General features: G+C 47.6%; 1 protein-coding gene across 2 annotated transcripts in view; it reads left to right on the top strand.

Annotated features, from left to right (window-relative positions):
• IGF2BP3 (insulin like growth factor 2 mRNA binding protein 3) overlaps positions 1-18,883 on the top strand; it is a 141,921-nt gene that overhangs the window by 93,103 nt on the left and 29,935 nt on the right. For both annotated transcript variants that reach the window (XM_062179310.1, XM_062179309.1), the window contains exons 4-6: positions 1,776-1,827; positions 1,920-1,983; positions 15,205-15,486. In XM_062179310.1, the coding sequence (XP_062035294.1) occupies positions 1,776-1,827; positions 1,920-1,983; positions 15,205-15,486 (398 nt within the window). The remainder of the gene's footprint in view (positions 1-1,775; positions 1,828-1,919; positions 1,984-15,204; positions 15,487-18,883) is intronic.

Genomic DNA, 18,883 nt, shown 5'->3' with positions numbered 1-18,883 from the left:
TATGTTCTCGTTCTCTCTCTCTCTCGTTCTCTCTCTCTCTCTCTCTTTTAAAGATTTATTTTATTTATTTGAAAGAGTTAGAGAGAGGTAGAGACAGAGAGGCCTTCCATCTGCTGGTTCACTCCCCAGATGGCTGCAACGGCCGGAGCTGCACTGATCCGGAGCCAGGAGCTTTTTCTGGGTCTCCCACGTGGGTGCAGGGGCCCAAGCACTTGGACCATCTTCTATTGATTTCCCAGGCCATAGCAGAGAGCTGGATGGGAAGAGGAGCAGAGCAGCCAGGACTCGAACCGGCGTCCAAATGGGATGCCGGCGCTTCAGGCCAGGGCTTTCACCCACTGAGCCACAGCGCCGGCCCCTGTATTTTCTCTTTGGATGGTGTTTTTGATAGGCTTTTTTGGTTTTTTGACCTTTATAAAATACGTCCTTGGGCAGCACAGTATGCCAGACTCCCCTATAGAACAGGCAGAGTGTCCTTGGGGAAGTGTTGGCTTCCCTTGGGAAATACTGGAATGTCGTCTGTGCCTGTGTATTCCTGGTGCTGGGGATAGAGCAGTGACCAAAAACTTCTTTTGGGGTACACACACACACTAGCAGGTGAGACAAATGAGTGGAATTTATGTAGTATTATTGAAGTGCTCAGAAGCAAATAGGATAAACTTTGATTTGATGGTGCTATTGGCACATGGCACTCAAAACAGTTTACCAAGTCGAAACTTAACCGTGGAAGGGCATTCTGTTCACAAGTAGATACTAACCTCACTTAAAAGACACAGTTCATCCACAGACAAACCTTGTGATGGGTTTCAAACTAGACCCAGTAGACAAAAGCCTGAAAGATACTGTACAAGATGAAGCTTCCTTTAGAGAGGTTGCCTAACATCTAGGAGGAGACTGTATGAAAATTTAGTGTGTTTCTTAGTAGTTGCTGTGGCCTGGGCCAGAGAATATTTTTAAGGGACGACCCTTCAGCTTTTGCAGTTCAGTTGTTGAGTAAGCGGTCGCTGTGTATTTACAGGTAGTTACTTTGAGTTTTCAAGAAAAGTTTGTTGTGGTTCTCGGAAGCTAAGGACAGCTGGGCTTGGTTTATACTGATGAGACACACACGTGCAGTTTACGATACATTCATAATTGCTGTCTTAATAGCCTCTCCATTGGACAAGCATGCACCGTGTAATAATGTGACTACGGCAATGATGGTGAAAACAGCTTCAAGTTACACGCCTTCCAAGCCAGCGTGGACTGACACGCTCACCTGTCTTGTGCCTGCGTGTTCACAACCGCGTACATTCCCCTCCTTTCAGGCCTCCAGGCTTCCCTCCACTCAACAGCCTGCCCCACAGTAGCCTGCTCTGTTGACCCATTGGCCGTGCAAGGAAGTTCTTTGGAAAGGAACATCCTACAGATAAAGCTTGGGTTTCTTCACCTGGGAGTATTGTCGCACGTCTCTGTAGATGAGGAGGAAGGATGCTGCCGTGGCGTCTGTATGAGAGCCGCGCTGCTTCCTCCTGCAGCCCCAGGAACCACGTGGCTGTGGCTCTGATCGCTGCTACCTCTCGGCTGGCCGAGGAAAGAGATCGAAGTCTGGGGTGCAGGGAAGGGCAGGAGAGAGCAGCCTGCCGGGCGTCTCCCCTTCCTTCTGCAGCCCAGAGCCCTGGATCTTTATGGTTTTCTTTCTTTTCCTTTACAATTATTTAGTGTTAAAACATGTTCCTGCCCTTGTTCGTAACTCGGGAAACTCAAAATTTTTGCTTTTCTCTTCCCCCTCCTGATAGGTGCTGGATAGTTTACTAGTCCAGTATGGAGTGGTGGAGAGCTGTGAGCAAGGTACCTGTCTTCTGAATTGCTTTCAAATTTGGGAAAGGAAGGAAGTAGCAAGTGAACTAACTTTGATTCTCTTCGTTTTTCTCTTCCTCTAGTGAACACTGACTCGGAAACTGCAGTCGTAAATGTAACCTATTCCAGTAAGGACCAAGCTAGACAGTAAGCAGCCTGAAACTTTTTATCTATGTGTAATAACTAGGCTAAGTACAGTAACTAATGTTTTTGTGGATTTCTAAATTGGAGAAGGGCTGGTGGGTGGCCAAAAGAATCCTTACTTTGCAAAATCGGACCGTGCAGTTGCCTTGCCTTTTATGTTTGACTGTCTAGTAAGAATCTGCGTTGGCTAAAGTTGTGTTACATTTTCAGTGTATCTCGAATGCCAGCATTAGAGCAATCTCTTGTGGAGCTAAATTCTCTCCAGTTTGTGAGGAGCACTGGGCCTAGGTGGTGTGGCCAGATTACATAAAGTCTCCCCACCCCATATGACATGTACATTATTGCTGGTTTGCCCAAAGCTGGTAAGTTGATCATGCGTTAAACTGACAACGGTGTTGAATGTTGTCTTGTTGCTTGTTGATTTCTTTCATGATTACTGTTGTCATTGAGAAGTGTGCAGACATGGAGCAGTAAAGCCTTAGGAATAAGTATATTTCAACACAAAACCTCACAGATTAAACAGTCTGCCTGAGGAAAAGCTAATTCTGTAGGCTTCAAATGATCTAATGAACAGACCAAGCACTAGAGAGAAAATCAGGATCCTGCAAATACTGCTTTTAACAGGTCTGCTCAGGTCACACGCCCAGTGGAACGGCGTCCGGCTCGCTCAAGCACGGTGCTGAGTGTCCACTGAGTGTGGCAGTCTCAGCACCTGCAGGCGCGGAGGGGCAGGGACAGATGGCCCTCTGTGTGGGGAAGACGGAAGGCCAGCCCACACTGGCCAATCCTGAGCTCTAACAGGAAAACAGGCTATGAAAGTGGGACTTCAGCTGGGATGCCCACTGAGGAGGGGAAGATACGACCGGAAGAGATGGAAGTTTACATGGTGCAAAACTTTATTCTTAAAATTGGCGGTAGTCACGTGGATGGCAAGGATCCAGTTTCTTGTGCCATCACCTCAGCCTTCCAGGATCTGCATTAGCAAGAAGCTGGAGTCAGGAGCCAGAGCCAGGATGTGAGACACAGACATCATAATCAGTGTCTTAACCACTAGGCCAAATGCCTGCCCCCATTTAGAAAAAAAAAAATTTAACCAGTTTATATGAGGTGCTGGTGATTACAGGAATTGCAGTATGAGTTAAGACAAGTGGATGCATTCTGCAAATTTTTTTTGTTTGTTTGTTTGCTAGCCTTTTTGAGGCATTTTTTTTATTTACTTTTTTTTTTTATTAAACTTTTATTTAATGAATATAAATTTCCAAAGTATAGCTTATGGGTTACAATGGCTTCCCCCCTCCCATAACTTCCCTCCCGCCCGCAACCCTCCCCTTTCCCGCTCCCTTTCCCCTTCCATTCATGTAAAGATTCATTTTCAATTCTTTGTATACAGAAGATCAGTTTAGTATATATTAGGTAAAGATTTCAACATTTTGCCCATATAGCAACATAAAGTGAAAAAACTACCATTGGATTACTAATTATAGCATTAAATAGCAATGTACAGCACATTAAAGACAGAGATCCTACATAATTTTTTTTTCAAATTAATTAATTTTCTATGCCATTTCCATTTTAACACCAGGTTGTGTTTTTTTTTTTCATTTCCAATTCTCTTTATATGCAGAAGATCACTTCAGTATATAATTAGTAAAGACCTCATCAGTTTGTGCCCACACAGAAACGCAAAGTATAAAAATACTGTTTCAGTACTAGTTATAGCATCACTTGGCTTTAGACGACACATTAGGGACAGATCCCACATGGGGTGTAAGTACACAGTGACTCCTGTTGCTGATTTAACAATTTGACACTCCTGTTCATGGCGTCAGTAATCTCCCTAGGCTCTAGTCATGAGTTGCCAGGGCTATGGAAGCCTTTAGAGTTCGCTGACTTTGACTTATTCTGATAGGGTCATAGTCAGAGTGGAAGTTCTCTCCTCCCTTCGGAGAAGGGTACCTCCTTCTTTGATGGCCCCATTCTTTCCACTGGGATCTCACTCACAGAGATCATTCATTTAGGTCTTTTTTTTTTTTTTTTTTTTTCCCATGATATCTTGGCTTTCCATGCCTGCTATACTCTCATGGGCATTCTGCAAATTTTGTTCTTCACTTCAACCCTATCATGTACGGCATAAAAGTTAGGAGTAGTGAGAAAGCAGTGACTCCATTTGTTTTCCATGATTGACTTGTAGCAAAGAATCTATACAGCATTTTGCAGGGCCGAGTCCTTATAGGATGGAAAATAGGAAATGATATGAGAAGCTCAGGGTGTTTGGAGATTGCCATTTGAGGCTTCATGATAAAGGGGAAAGATGTTCCGCTCAGTAAACTGAGAGACTACGTGTGGGAGACATAGCCCACCTTTGAAGAGCACAAGATAAAGTTTATAGTGCGGACAAGGGGAGTGACAGGCCCCTCCTCTTCAGTACAATAAATTCAGATCATTGAGAGTACAACCGTGGGAACAGTGGTCAAGGCAGAATCAATGCTGAAACTCAAGTTTGTTGTCGTCTTAAAAATTATTTACAGTGATTGGTGCAGATTGGTAAAGAGTGCTATTGATCCGGAGGAGAGGGAGAAGCTGTTAGGAAATGCAGGTAATTAGAGAACCTAAGCAAATTGACTGTGAGTTTCAATTTAGGGAAGTCGTCGTCGCAGCCCTTATTCTAATATTGACTCTTATCATGTATTGAGTGCGATCTATCGACCTAACATTGCAGGTGAACGTAAAGGCCAAGTGCCAGTCATCAGACATGCATGCCTCCTGTTGGGGAAAAGAGGATCCGCACAGGGCCCGCCTAATTTCAGGTCTAGCCCAAGTCAGGTTGTGTTTCGAGAATATCATTTTTCCACCTGCCCATGAATTAGTTCCAAACCCTGAGTAGCATTAGAAAGCAACTGAGTATTTGGGAGCAAGTTTAGAATAGATCTGAGGATTGGATAACTTGATTTTGTGCTAAAAGTTATGAAAAGTATTGTCTAGTTTTCTGGAACGTGTTTAAGAAAGGGATGGTGGAGTGTGTTGTCATCCTGGGAGGATAATTCATCATCATCATTTTTTTTTAAAGATTTATTTATTTATTCAAAAGTCAGAGTTACACAGAGAAAGGAGAGGCAGAGAGAGAGAGAGAGGTCTTCCATCTGATGGTTCACTCCCCAGTTGGGTGCAACAGCTGAAGCTGCGCCAATCCGAAGCCAGGAACCAGGAGCTTCCTCCAGGTCTCTCTCATGGGTGCAGGGGCCCAAGGACTTGGGTCATCTTCTACTGCTTTCCAAGGCCATAGTAGAGAGCTGAATAGGAAGTGGAGCAGCCGGGTCTATAACTGGCACCCATATGGGATGCGGGCGCTCCAGGCCAGGGCGTTAACCCGTTGCGCCATAGCACCAGCCCCAGACAATTCATCTTCTTTGAGAGGCACTAGATGTGGTGGAGATGGTGGGTCTGGCGGTCCTGATTTGTAACCTTGTCCTTTCTGAACTTCAATTTTTATCAGCTTCAAAACAGGCCAGCCACGTGGCGCAGTGAGTTAAGCCATTCCTTGTAATGCTGGCATCCCACATGAGTGCCATTTTGAGTCCTGGCTGTTCCTCTTGTGATCTAGCTCCCTGTTAAAGCCCTGGGAAAGCAACAGAATATGACCCAAGTGCTTAGACCTCTGCCACCTGTATGGGAGACTTGGATGGAGTTCTCAACTCGTGGCTTTGGCCTGGCCCAGCTCTGGCCATTGCAGCCATTTGGAGAGTGAACCAGTGGATGGAAGACCTCTGCCTCCAACTCTCTCAGCCCTACCCTGGAGCTCTGCCTTTCAAAATAAGCAGATCTTCAAAAGACATAAGCACATGCATGCATATCTGCATATACTTAGAGGAAATAATCTTACCTAATGGCCAGGCACACGGGCACCCAGAAAAGAGTGACTCTGGTTCCACCTGTTGGCTCCTGGCTGCTTTTGGAGCAGCTCCAAGTGCCTTGAACTGGAGCAGGCTGCTTGTATGAGACCCCTGAGCCCTGCCAGCCCGACTCCGACTCCGTGATCATCCGCTGCCCACGCAGATGCCGTCTCATTACTCCACGCCCCTTTTCTTGGCACCCACCCAACACTCACATCTTAGGGATGAGGCTGCACTGGTGTTCCGAGTTGACCTCTTTTCTCTTAGCATCTGCTGCCTGGAAGTCTGTGACTGGAGTGGGCCTGTGTGTGGTGAGAGTGGAGCCCGGGAGCTTAGAGGATGCATTTCAGGGCCTGGTGCCACAGAACAGACTCTATGCTGCCCTTGTTCTAGCTGGGACTTGGGGCAAGTTAATCTGTCATGGTTCACCACCATCTTTAAAATGGGAATAATTATAGTTCTTAGCTCATGAGGCTACTGAAGAAGAAGTCAGATAATGCCTCCCAAACACTCACTGTAATACCTACAAGAGCTAAAAATGAGCTATTATGCATGCGTCATTGCAGCTGGGATACCTTGTTACTATTCAGGGATGAGTGGCCCCTGGGGAGCTAGGGACCAAGTTTAAAAGTGTGTGTTGTAGTCGCTTCGTTATATAAAGCTCCACAGGTGCCACTTTTAAGACTCAAATAAGGCCGTCTCTAAGACAATACAACATAGACATTCTCACCACCGTGTGGCTAAGAATAATCGAAGGACAGCAGCACACACAGTATAGGAAATGCACGCATTTGATCAAAGCTTAGGTCTCAAATGGCTAAATTCTTAAAATACTGAAATCACTAAAAATAATGAGAGTTTTCAGGTCCTTAAAAGTAGGGGTCTGTATTTCAGGTCCTCTTGTCCCTCAGAGCTGGACAGGCTGGAGTCGCTGGCTCACCTGCGTCCTTACCATAGGAGGATCTGTCCTGTGTGACGAGGAAGTGGGGACGTGCAAGCATGGAGTTCTTACCCTTTGCTTTGTTTAGGGCTCTGGTTTCTACCATCCGCTTTGTGGGGACACGAGGATGTTCACAGCGGGAACTGATTGCAGATCCTGTGCCGTCAGCGTGAAGCTCTGTAGCAGGCTCTGGCCCTTAGGATCGGAAGTGCTGGGAGCAACATGGCTGCGGCCAAAGGGGAGGAAATCCTTGTTTAAACTTTGAAAACTCAATGTAAATAGAAGGTTTATGATGTAAGAAGAAATAGATGGAGCAGCGAGACAAAGGAATTTCTTGATATTGAACCAGAGATAATGGTTACATCACTCTCTCTATATATATAGTTTTATAAACTTTGTCCCATGCATTTTAACATTTTAAAAAATAGGCTTAATGGGTTTGTTACTGAACAAAATCACAAGTGTAGAGCATAGAGAAAGAAAATAGCACCTCCAGTGAAACACATGCAGCTGTGCACAGCGTTTCGGCGACGGTGGCTTTGGCCCAGCCCGGTCACGTGTGGCCTCCTGGGTGCCATTCCTTACACACCCAGCTCGGCTCTTCATCTCTTCCTGGAGCTGGACCTGACTTTATTCTCAGTTTCCGTCTGAGTCCCTTGGGGAATGGGCGATTTTGTTTTTGTCAGCCACCGGTCTCTTGATGCTGGAGGTCTTGTGGGAAGACACTGGCGAGCAGAGAGTCAGCACCCGTCATCGCGACGAGAAGTGAAGGAGCTGGCCAGGCCCCAGCTGTGTGCTGTTTCGTCAAACATGTTTACACAGTTGATAATATCTACATGGTTGTGGATCCTCACCACAATTTATAGTTCAAGTATGCACTCCTGTCGTGCGTCTAGGGTGTGTGCAAGTGTTTTGTTTTGTTTTTGAGATGCAGAGATAGAGGGAAAGAAAGAAAAAAAGAGCTTCTCCATCCGATTCATTCCCTAAATGCCCACAGCAGCAAGGCTGGCCCAGGCTGATCCCAGGAGCCTGGAACTTAAGCCATGGTCTCTTGGGGTGGTGTGCGTTAGCAGGAAACCGGGATTGAAAGTGGAGCTAGGCACTCTGATGGGATGCAGGATCCCACCTGCTGCACCACATGCCTGTCCTGATGTTCTTATTTTACACCGTAATGTGACAAGTGGTAGTTTTTAGTTTTATTTATTTACCAAAGAGAGAGCTCCCATCCACTGGTTCATTACTCAGATGCCCACAATGGCCTAACAGACGGAACCTGGGATCCAGGAATTCCATCTCGTTTTCCCACATGGGTGGTAGAGGCCCAAGAACTTGAACCATCACCTACTGCCTCTCAGGGTGTGTACCAACAGAGTAGAATCGATCCAGAGCCAGAGACTTGAACCCCAGCACTCCAATATGGGATGAGGGCACACTGGCTAACTTAGCATCAGACGCCTGCCCCTGTGTAGTGTGATTTGCTGTTAGAGCTAGTTTAGTCATGGAATCCTCTGTAGGTAAATACTAGAACTTTCTCTCTCATTGCTTCCTTAAGATGCACACCTGCAGTGATTCACCAGGCTTTCCATGACTATTGCTGAGTGGCATGTGTCAGCTTCATTCTTGGCAATGAGAGCATTGGATTTACGGCACCTCGTTTTGTCGGGCTTTATCACAGCAGAGACATCTGGAAGTAAGAAAACGGGGATTTTAGACATGCAGTTCTAGAGTTGAGAGGACACATAAGTCTCACCTTCCACTTGTACTGGTGAAGTGGTGATCACCAGACTGGAAAATGACCTTATCGAGGCACCAGCCTGCTTCCTTGAGGCTGGACTAGGTGCTGGTCTCCAGTTGTCCCTGCTATTCCCTACTTTTCAGATGTGTGCGTGTTGACCCTGGGGAGCTTTAACTTCTATGCATCTCCTTTCTTCTGCATTTCTCTCCCTGCCTCTCAACTTCAGGTTGATCCACTTCACCCTCTCGACTGTGATCTTTTTTTTTTTTTTTTTTTTTTTTTTTTTGATAGGCAGAGTGGACAGTGAGAGAGAGAGAGAGAAAGGTCTTCCTTTTCTGTTGGTTCATCCCCCAGTGGCCTCTGCGGCTGGCGTACCACACTGATCTGAAGCCAGGAGCCAGGTGCTTCTCCTGGTCTCCCATGGGGTGCAGGACCCAAGCACTTGGGCCATCCTCCACTGTACTCCCGGGCCATAGCAGAGAGCTGGCCTGGAAGAGGGGCAACCGGGACAGAATCTGGCACCCCGACCAGGAATAGAACCCGGTGTGCTGGTGCTGCAGGTGGAGGATTAGCCTATTGAGCCATGGCACTGGCCTTTTTTTTTTTTTTTTTTTTGACAGGCAGTTACAGTGAGACAGAAAGGTCTTCCTTCCGTTGGTTCACCCCCCAAATGGCCACTATGGATGGCATGCTGCGCCAATCCGATGCCAGGAGCCAGGTGCTTCTCCTGGTCTCCCATGGGGTGCAGGGCCCAAGCACTTGGGCCATCCTCCACTGCACTCCTGGGCCATAGCAGAGAGCTGGCCTGGAAGAGGGGCAACCCAGACAGAATCTGGCGCCTCAACCAGGACTAGAACCCGGGGTGCCTGGTTTCTGCATGAACTCAGCAGACCACCATATGACATGGCTGAATAACTGCACAACAGGTTTTGGTGGTAGGCGTAGCATCCAGAAACTTAGGACCCTCAGTCGCGAGAAAAGCCGTTGCCTGGCAGTCAGGTGCTCCCCTGCCTTGTCGGCCGTGTCCGAGTCAGGAGCTCTGCACAGGTGGCAGCGAGACCATCCCATGCGCACAGTGGAGTTGCTTGCCCTCCGCCTGGCTCATCCTGCATTTGGAGCTCTTAGTGCAGGGGGTGCAGGAGCGCTCTGCCACCCAACCTCCTGAGAGACTCTGCTTTTCCCTCCAGTAACAGTCCTGGGGAAGCGGCACAATGAAGGTCAGAGTTAGAGCTTCTGCCAAGTTGAGCGGAGCTGCTTCTTGGGACACATGTGACTTCCTTGGGATAGTTCCAGAATACCTAGAATCATTTGGCAACTGCGTGTTTGCTTCTTGTTTATCTCCATGGAGAAGGATGTTTCTGCATTTGCGTCTGTCTCGAGAGAGGAGTGGCTTGCGTTTTTGGTAACATTGCTGACTTCATTCCATGAACATTGGCTGGCTTCTGAGGCTAGCAGTGTTGCGATGGGAAAGGTTCTAAGGGAGCCTGTTTATGCCAATAGATGCAGTGGATTCCTTCACTCGGTTCTGGTTTCCTTAGGGTTTTCAAGGAAACTTCAGTGATCTCTTTGCTTCTGACCTTCAAAAAATTGAAAGTCACGTTGAGTAATTGAAATTTCTACAACATCAGTTTTCTATAATAAACACAGAGCAACAACACCCATAACATTTCTTAGCTGTTGTTTTCCTTTAGCAAGATCCATATGTAGGGGCTCTTCATCCACATTCTTTCAAGAAAAAAGAGAGGGAAAGCAAAGAACCATATGGGAAAATGGAATTGAAATTCATGCAGGGTTTTTATTTTTTATAATATGCGTTTCCACAAATTTTTTGAGGCTGCTCCTGGGAGGTTCTGTCATCAGAGCATTAGGAAGGTAAGTGTGGTCTGTGCCTGGGTCCTCTCTGAGGACACGGAGACCACATGGGAACCTCCCAGGATGGGCTGCACTCCAGGGACACCAGCCACGGAGCAGTGTGTGCCACGGCCCCCAGTTACGCTTCGGCTGGGAACTGGACACGTGTCCGTGTGTTTGTCAACACGGGAAGGACAGGTCGTTAGCAGAGCTGTTGTGGTTAGCAGCAGTTCTGGAAAGTGCTGGGGAGGATTGGTGCTGATGACAGAGCAACTTCTCGTGAGATTTGTATTTCTGCCTGACTAGGATCCTTTTTTTTTTTTTTTTTTTTTTTTTTTTTTAAATTTTAGTTATTTGAAATAGTTATGGACAGGGGAGCAGGAACAGAGATCTTCCATCCGCTCTCTGGCTCACTCTCCAAATGGCCTCAACGCTCGAAACTGGGCCAGGCCAAAGCCAGGAGCCAGGAACTTCTTCCAGGTCACCCATGTGGGTGTAAGTGTCCAAGCACTTGGGCCGTCTTCCACTGCTTTCCCAGGCGCATTAGTAGAGAGCTGAATCAGAAGTGGAGCATCCGGGACTTGAACTGGTGCCCATATGGGATGCCGGCATTGCAGAGGGCAGCCTTACCTGCTGTGCCACAGTGCTGGCCCCGACTATCATCTTTTACTAGAAGAGTTGACTTCTGTGCTGGGGACTGCAGGGTGTGGAGAAGGGGGTTGCAGTGAGAAAAGAGGGCAGAATTTGGGGTCTTGAGAACGGCAGTGAGTGGCCTTGGCTGCTGGCATACACCTGCCTTGCAATTCTGTGCTCTTGGTCTCTTTTTGATGCTGGGACTTCTCTTCTCCCATCTAAGTCAAGAATGAAAATAGATCTCCAAATAAGGGAGGTAGTGTATAGCTGGAAACACCCACAGTGCACAACTAGAGAGAAATGGGTTTATGTCTATTCTAGTTTTCCTGCCTGGGCTGAACTTGGGTCTCTTGGAACAGAGTCTGAGGAGAGAACCCGAGTAGCAAGGGCTTGTTTTTTTTTGGGGGGGGGTTGGATGGGTACTGTGCACTGGGGAGTTAGGATGGTGTGTATTCTTAGGAGGGTGTGTATGTATGCCTATCTTCTCTACCAATTTATCATCTACTTTTTTAAAATTGAAATTTTAATTTTTAAAACTTGAAAGGAACAGAGAGCGAGCATCCATCTGCTGGTTCACTCAAATGCCTGCAACAGCCAGGGTGGGCCAGGCCAAAGCCAGGAGCTTGGAACTCCATCTGGGTATCCTACATGGGTGTCAGGGAGCCATGTGTTTGAGCCATCTGCTTTCTCCCAGGGTGTGCGTTAGCAGGAAGCTGAAGTTTGATTAAGAGTCAGGACTCAGCAGGTTCTCTTATGAAGGATACAGACATCTTGGGTGGCATCTTAACCAAGTGCCTGCCCTGAGTTGTCCATTTCTCTCTTTTTTTAAAATTTTTAAGTTTAATTTAAAAAGTACAAATAGAAATAAGTTGATTTGCTTTAATGTTGTACCCCCCCCCCAAAAAAAAAGTAGAACCAAAAGTAAATACACGTTATCATATTTGTTTATACTGCTATCAGGACCTTCACAGTGAATTTCCTATTGAAACAATAAGAAGTTAAGAGGCAGCTTAGGGCATGGCAAAGAGAAAGCCACAGAACTCTTCTACCACATTTATTCTTCTGCACCCTGTGTAGCTGTGCTCACCAGCTGTAGAGAGCCAGCTTCTCTAACCTGCGCACCAGCTGAGGGAGCCTGGTACCTGCCCTGGTACACTGTCATTCAGTTCAATGGTGGAGTTCCCAACTGGTAATTCTTAGAGATTGCAAACAAGGCTTTCTCTCTTTTTTAAAAAAGATGTATTTATGTATTTGAAAGGCAGAGTTATACAGATGCAGAGAGAGAGAGATCTTCCATCCACTGGTTCACTCCCCAAATGGTTGCAACAGCTGGAGCTGAGCCACTCCGAAGCCAGGAGCCTCCTGCAGGTTTCCCACACAGGTGCAGAGGCACAGAGACGTGGGCCATCTTGTACTGCTTTCCCAGACCATAGCAGAGAGCTGGATCAGAAGTGGAGCAGCCAGGACTCTAACCAGCGCCCATATGGGATGCCGGCACTGCAGGTGGCGGCTCTACCTGCTATGCCACAGCGCTGGCCCCAGTAAGGCTTTCTCTTGAAGTTGAATCAGAAACCATTTCTTCTGTCCCTTGGGCTTTGTAACAGGTGCAGGAATAGATGGGTGTCGAGATTCTGGTCTCCACTGCACCATGACTAGCGTATTCATCCATGATCCAGTATTGCAGGACTCTGTCATTAGGTGATTTTTTTTTTTTTTTTTAAAGATTTATTTACTTGAAGGCAGAGTTACAGAGAAAAGTAGAGAGAGATAGGTCTTCCACCCACAGGTTCATCTGCCCAAATGGCTGCAATGTCTGGAGCTGAGCCAATCAGGAGTCAGGAGCTTCTTGATCTCCCACGTGAGTGCAAGGGCACAAGGACTTGGGCATCCTCTGCTGCTTTTCCAGGCCATAGCAGAGAGCTGGATTGGAAGTGGAATAGCTGAGACTCAACCGGTGCCCATGTGGGGTGCTGGCACTGCAGGCTGGGGCCACAGTGCCAGCCCCTCGTTAAGTGTTGAATCCTTCAACTTTATCTTCCCCTGGATTCAGTTCCCTACCAGGTAATGTGAAGAAAGTTGTTCCCAGCTGTAGCAGTAATACACGGGGTAGCTGGTGCTCGTGCATACTCAGGGCCCCTTGTGCAGTGCTCCTCATTCCAGTTTTTGTCAAATTCCTCCCTCATGCACTGAAATGTGGCTGCAACATAACTGGCCTCAGAGAGAGGCTCTTTTGTGCCCAAAATGTGATCGGTGAGAGGATACGGGCTGTTGATGCACCCCAGGGTGGTGGCTGGGTCTGCTGGATGTACTTGCCGCTGAGCTGGTCAACTCCCCTGGCGTCAGCAGGTCTGTGAGCGAGTGGGCAGTACCACAGACTCATTAGAGGGCTCTGGCTCTGGTGGCAAGTGGAAATGGTGAGGCAAGGGACATTTCTCCCCTGCAGCCCGCGCAGCAGCTGCCACCCTCTTGTAAGGCATGTGTGTAGTTAGTCAAACACCATTTGGGGGAGTCTTAGAGAAGAACTAAGGTGCCAGCCATGAGAGAATACAGAGCAGGTGTACTTAGGTGTGATTTTAGACAGGCACAGTGAATCAGTAGTTTTAGGGGAGGGGCGATCCCTGAGAGGGAACTCTGCAACACTGGAATGTTCTGGTCCTGGTTCTGGTGCAGAGTCACTGAGATATAATGAAGTTTTGGATTCTTTTCCTTATGTATGTTGTAGTGAAGTTGAGAGATGGGAGCAGGCAGCAAAGCTCTCCCTGCAAAGACTGGTGCTATGAGAATTGATGGATTAGAAGATAGATTCTCTACCCTTTGTGTGGTTCACTGCCCTCCCTGCCTGCCTGCTTTCAGATCATACCATAAACCCCACAAGGCCCTGGGCCACTGTCTCAGGGACTGGCTCATAAGATACTAAGATTTGGGGCCGGCACTGTGGCGTAGTGGGTAAAGCCACTGCCTGCAGTTCTGGCATCACATATAGGGCCGGTTCGAGTCCTGGGTGCTCCACTTCCAAACCAGCTCTCTGCTATGGCCTGGGAAAGCAGTGGAAGGCGGCCCAAGTCCTTGGACCACTGCACCCACGTGGGAGACCCGGAAGAAGCTCCTGGCTTCAGATTAGCACAGTTCCAGCCGTTGCGGCCATTTGGGGAGTGAACCAGCAGATGGAAAACCTTTAACTCTCTCTCTCTTTGCCTCTCCTTCTCTCTGTATAGCTTTCAAGTAAATTAATAAATCTAAAAAAAAAAAAAAAAAAAAAAAACAAACACTGATGGACTGTCCTGAGTATTAAATTCCACCAGTCTAGAGATACTTGTTGATGGTTTCCTAAATGTTTCAAACACCTTTTGAATCATTTGTATTGTTTTACATTTGTACTAATTTATGATTTGTGTTAACCTAGAGGGTAAAGCGAGCATACTGTATACTTCTGATGCCTGTCTTTTCTGTTCTACTTTGCAAAGACTAGCTGGGACAAGCCAGCTGGTTCATGTGGCGCCTACCGTTGGAGTATTTCTAAGCTGCTACTGATCCCCGGGGTTAAACTCATTCAGGAGGATAACAGGATTTTTTTTTTTTTTGTCTTAAAGATTTATTTATTTGAAAGGCATAGTTATGGAAAGAGAGGAAAAGACAGATCTTCCATCCACTGGTTTACTCTCCAAACATCTGCAACGGCCAGGGCTGGGCCAGCCCAAAGCCAGCAGCTTCATCAGGGTCTCGCATGTGGGTGCAAGGCCCGAGGCACCCGGGCGATAGTCTGCTGCTTTCCCTGGGTGCAATAGCAGGGAGCTTGACTGGAAGTGGAGAAGCCAGGGTATGAACTGGTACCCATATGGCATGTGGGTGTTGCAGGTGGCAGCTTTAACCCGCAGTGCCATAGCGCCGGTCCCAACAGAATGATTTTTTTTAACTTTGTATTTTTCCTTTGTAGATGGCAAATATGTTCCGTTTGGAACCTGCTGGCTCCCCCTTCTCCCCTACCCCGTGTGGACTTCAAAGGAAAAGTGGGGGATCGGGTTGGGAGAGCTGTGTTTGCTCCCTGGGTAGGGGCTTTATTCAGAAGTTTGAGAGACTGTAATCCCGAGTGGAAGAGGTGGGTGTTCCTGGGCTAATAAAAGGGTGAGTACTTGGCTCAGCTTTTCTTCCCGCCTCCTGCCCTTGTCAACTTTCAGAGCCTTGGACAAACTGAATGGCTTCCAGCTGGAGAACTTCACCTTGAAAGTAGCCTACATCCCCGATGAGATGGCCACGCCACAGAACCTCCTTCAGCAGCCGCGAGGCCGCCGGGGACTTGGTCAGAGGGGCTCATCCAGGCAGGGGTCCCCGGGATCAGCGTCCAAACAGAAACCCTGCGACTTGCCCCTACGCCTGCTGGTGCCTACCCAGTTTGTTGGAGCCATCATAGGAAAAGAAGGCGCCACCATTCGGAACATCACCAAGCAGACCCAGTCTAAGTGAGTGTTCCCGGGTGGGGTGGCTGTCGGCGTCACCCCTGCGAGTCTGAGTGCCGGGGTGTGTTCCTGTACCTGGTGCTCTTCTGAACGTGCCTGTGACCTTCCTTGTGATTTGATGTCTTAGGTATTTTGTACAGATCTGGGGCTAGACCTTAACCTCCAAGAGAACCTTAGATTTCCGAGTGAAACACCTCACCCGGGTCTGGTGGGGGAGACCCAGGCGGACCAAAGGGCAGCTTCTAGATTGTTCTCTGCCTCATTTCCCCCCAGCCTCATAGGCAGTCAGTGCTTTTGGAGGTGATATTCTGAGTTCCGTCCATTTCACCTGTGGCCTGCACACAGAGAGGGTTTGTCAGTAAGAACTGCTCATCGGGTGGTCCAGCTTTATCCTGTGATTAAGCTGTTAGAACAGCTTTCTCCTGAAGATGATGCTGGATAGTTTTAATTGGCAGGTTTTAAGGCACTGGAAGATTCCCATGCAGACTTTCGAGCTAGTTTTCCAGAAGTGGCAATGAGAGCCGCAGTGGTGAGCGATCAGCTGACAGTTGGAAGGCTCTTGGGTTTGTCACATGAGTGCAGATATTATCCACGGATTGTGTCGGAAACCCTCAGCGCATCTGAAGGAATTTCATTAAAAAAAAGCTCTTGAAAAATGGAATTAAAAGCTAAGCTTACCTTCATGCAAAAGCTTTTTTGTTTTTTTTTTTTTTTTAGTTTGAAAGGCAGAATGACAGAGATGTTCCATTGACTGGTTTCATTCTCTAAATGCCGGCCATAGCCAGGGCTGGGTCAGACCAGGATCAGGAGCTGAGAACTACATCTGGTGACTGCTTGGGCTATCATCTGCTGTCCCCCATGAATTAGTAGGGAGCTGCATCAGAGGCAGAGGAGCCTGGACTTGGATCAGAAATTCTGATTGATGCCCTGAGTGGCAGCTTAACCCACTGCACCGTAGCACCAGCCCCTCATGGACAGCTTTTGATATCCATGCATAGTTTTTTTGTAACACATTTTCCTGAGCCTTCTGAAGACTTTACCCCCTACCATACATGGATTTCAATTTTTTTTTTTTTTTGCACCAAAGTATACGTATTTTAATTACATATTCTGCTAACTTTTTGAAGTGCCCTCTTATTGAAGATAGCTTCTCAATTTGGGAGCACACCAGTGCATTATATGTTAGTTGTTTTACTTTCCACACAACACTGTTGGGTGGTGTGTGCATATTCTGACCCAAAGCAGCCTAAACATGAAGTGGTCCCCACCCCCAGCTCCGTCAAGTGCCACCAGGCACATCTGTGGCCTCTTCCGGCCATACTTCCTGGACCTCTGGGTGTGGTGGGAGAAACGGCTGTGTGCAGCCAGCGATGGCTGCATTACTTGGCTTCTTGCATTGCGCAAAAATGAGTTCATTGTAAGTGACCCGAGGAATCCACTGTGATCTTCCTCTGCAGGTTGGCCTGCAGCACTGCACCTTGCTCATGCGTTTGCCCCAGCAGACATAAGTGGACTTCTGCATTCACCCTGGGCAGCAGGCCTGCCTTGAGCCGGCTACCTCCTGTCTCATGCAGGTGGCTTCACGCCCACGGCCCCTGCAGTGACGTCCAATCCTAACTTTCCTCTGCTTGGAAGCCGGAGCCACAGGGTGCTGCTCACCTGTGTGCGAACTGAATGCTGCAGACCTCATAATCAAGGTGTGGAGGGCAGCTGAACCATACCCTCCTTCCCTTTGCCTGCCTTTAATCTTAGACTTGAAGGGCTGCCTGCTTCCCTTGGTCTGCGGTGACCTGCGAAAACGCAGTACGTGGTTGCCCTCCCTTATCGTGTGGCAGATCAGTCCTTTCTCTAGTTGCTCGCGTCCTTGTCGGGGGGAAAGAGCTGTGCTTGCAGCCGAACCGTGTGTTTTACTTGAGGAGGAAGCAGCTTCTGTTTCACCCAGTGATTGATCTGCAGAGCCCTGCCGGCGGATTTAATTGCCTCTCGCCGCTAAAAGCAGTCATTATCAGAACTCTGTTACTGGAGTGGTCTCTGAGGGCCACCCTCATCCCCAGGGCAGCCAAGCATGCTCTCTGGGGATCAGGGTTTCATGTTCTGTCCCATGGTGTTCCCAAGAGACTGGTAATACTGTCCCAGTTGGAGATTGAAACAGTGGCAGGGAAGAAGGTTCCTGAGATTGGGACTGTTGTTCAAGACATATTTTTAAAAATTATTTTATTTCTTTGGAAGGCAGAGTTAGAGTGGGAGAGCGATCTTCCATCTGTTCATTCACTCCCCAAGTGGCCACAATGGCCAGAGGTGGGCCAGAGGGAAGCCAGGAGCTCCATCTGGGCCTCCCATATGTGCTGCTTACTTGGGCACGTTAGCAGGAAGCTGGATGGGAATGGAGCAGCCAGGTCTTGCACCGGTGCTCATGTGCCACAACGCTGGCCCCTAACACAATTTTTGAACAAACTGTGTCCAGATAGCCCTCCCTATTTTTGTTCCTATGTTGCCCTGATTTTTAGAGTTTTTTTTTTAAACTTTATTTTATTTATTTGAAAGGCATGGTATACCACAGCACTGGACCCTAGACCTGGATTTTATTGGCACAATGAAGTGGTCATTATCACAGCCATGAGTTACGTCACTCCTTATCTTGCAGTGTTTGGCCAAAAGGACACAATAAGTGGCTAATTGAACCTGCACACCCATTTTGGGTGGTTAATGGTCTGTCTTAGGCTGTTCAAACAACAGCAGACTTACTCTGTATTTGACTCAAAATGTACAAATATACAAATGAAAGATAAGAGCGACCATTCAGCTCACCCTGTGAGGTGGCCTTTGTTAAGCTGGGAATGTATCAGTATGGGAGGGAGCGGTTCCTAGCATCTACTGACGTGGAACTTACATAAAAGAAATCCCAGCATGATACAGAGTGCATTTTTTCACTTAAGATCGAGGGCCCTTGGGACCTGTTGTGCCGGCATCCCTTATGGGCGCTGATTTGAGTCCTGCCTGCTTCACTTCTGAAAGCAGTGGAGGATGGCCAAAGTGCTTGGGCCCGTGCACCCACATGGGAGACCTGGAAGAAGCTCCTGGCTTCAGATCAACCCAGCTCTGGCCATTGCAACCATTTGGGGAGTGAACTGGCAGGCAGATGGAAGACCTTTCTCACTCTCTGCCTCTGCCTCTCTGTAACTCTGCCTTTCAAATAAATAAATAAATAAATCTTTAAAAAAAAAAAAAAGATCAAAGGCTTCTTAGCATGTTAGTGCCCATACTTTTACTACATTTAAAAAATATTTATTTATTTGAAAGTCAAAGTTGCACAGAGAGAAGGGGAGAGAGAGAGAGAGAGAGGGAGGTCTTCCATCCACTGGTTCGCTGCCTACTTGGCCACAGTGGCTAGAGCTGTGCC

Source organism: Lepus europaeus, chromosome 20 (genome assembly GCF_033115175.1).
Source record: "Lepus europaeus isolate LE1 chromosome 20, mLepTim1.pri, whole genome shotgun sequence".
Classification (NCBI taxonomy): Eukaryota; Metazoa; Chordata; class Mammalia; order Lagomorpha; family Leporidae; genus Lepus; species Lepus europaeus.
This window is presented reverse-complemented; position numbering and strand designations above follow the sequence as displayed.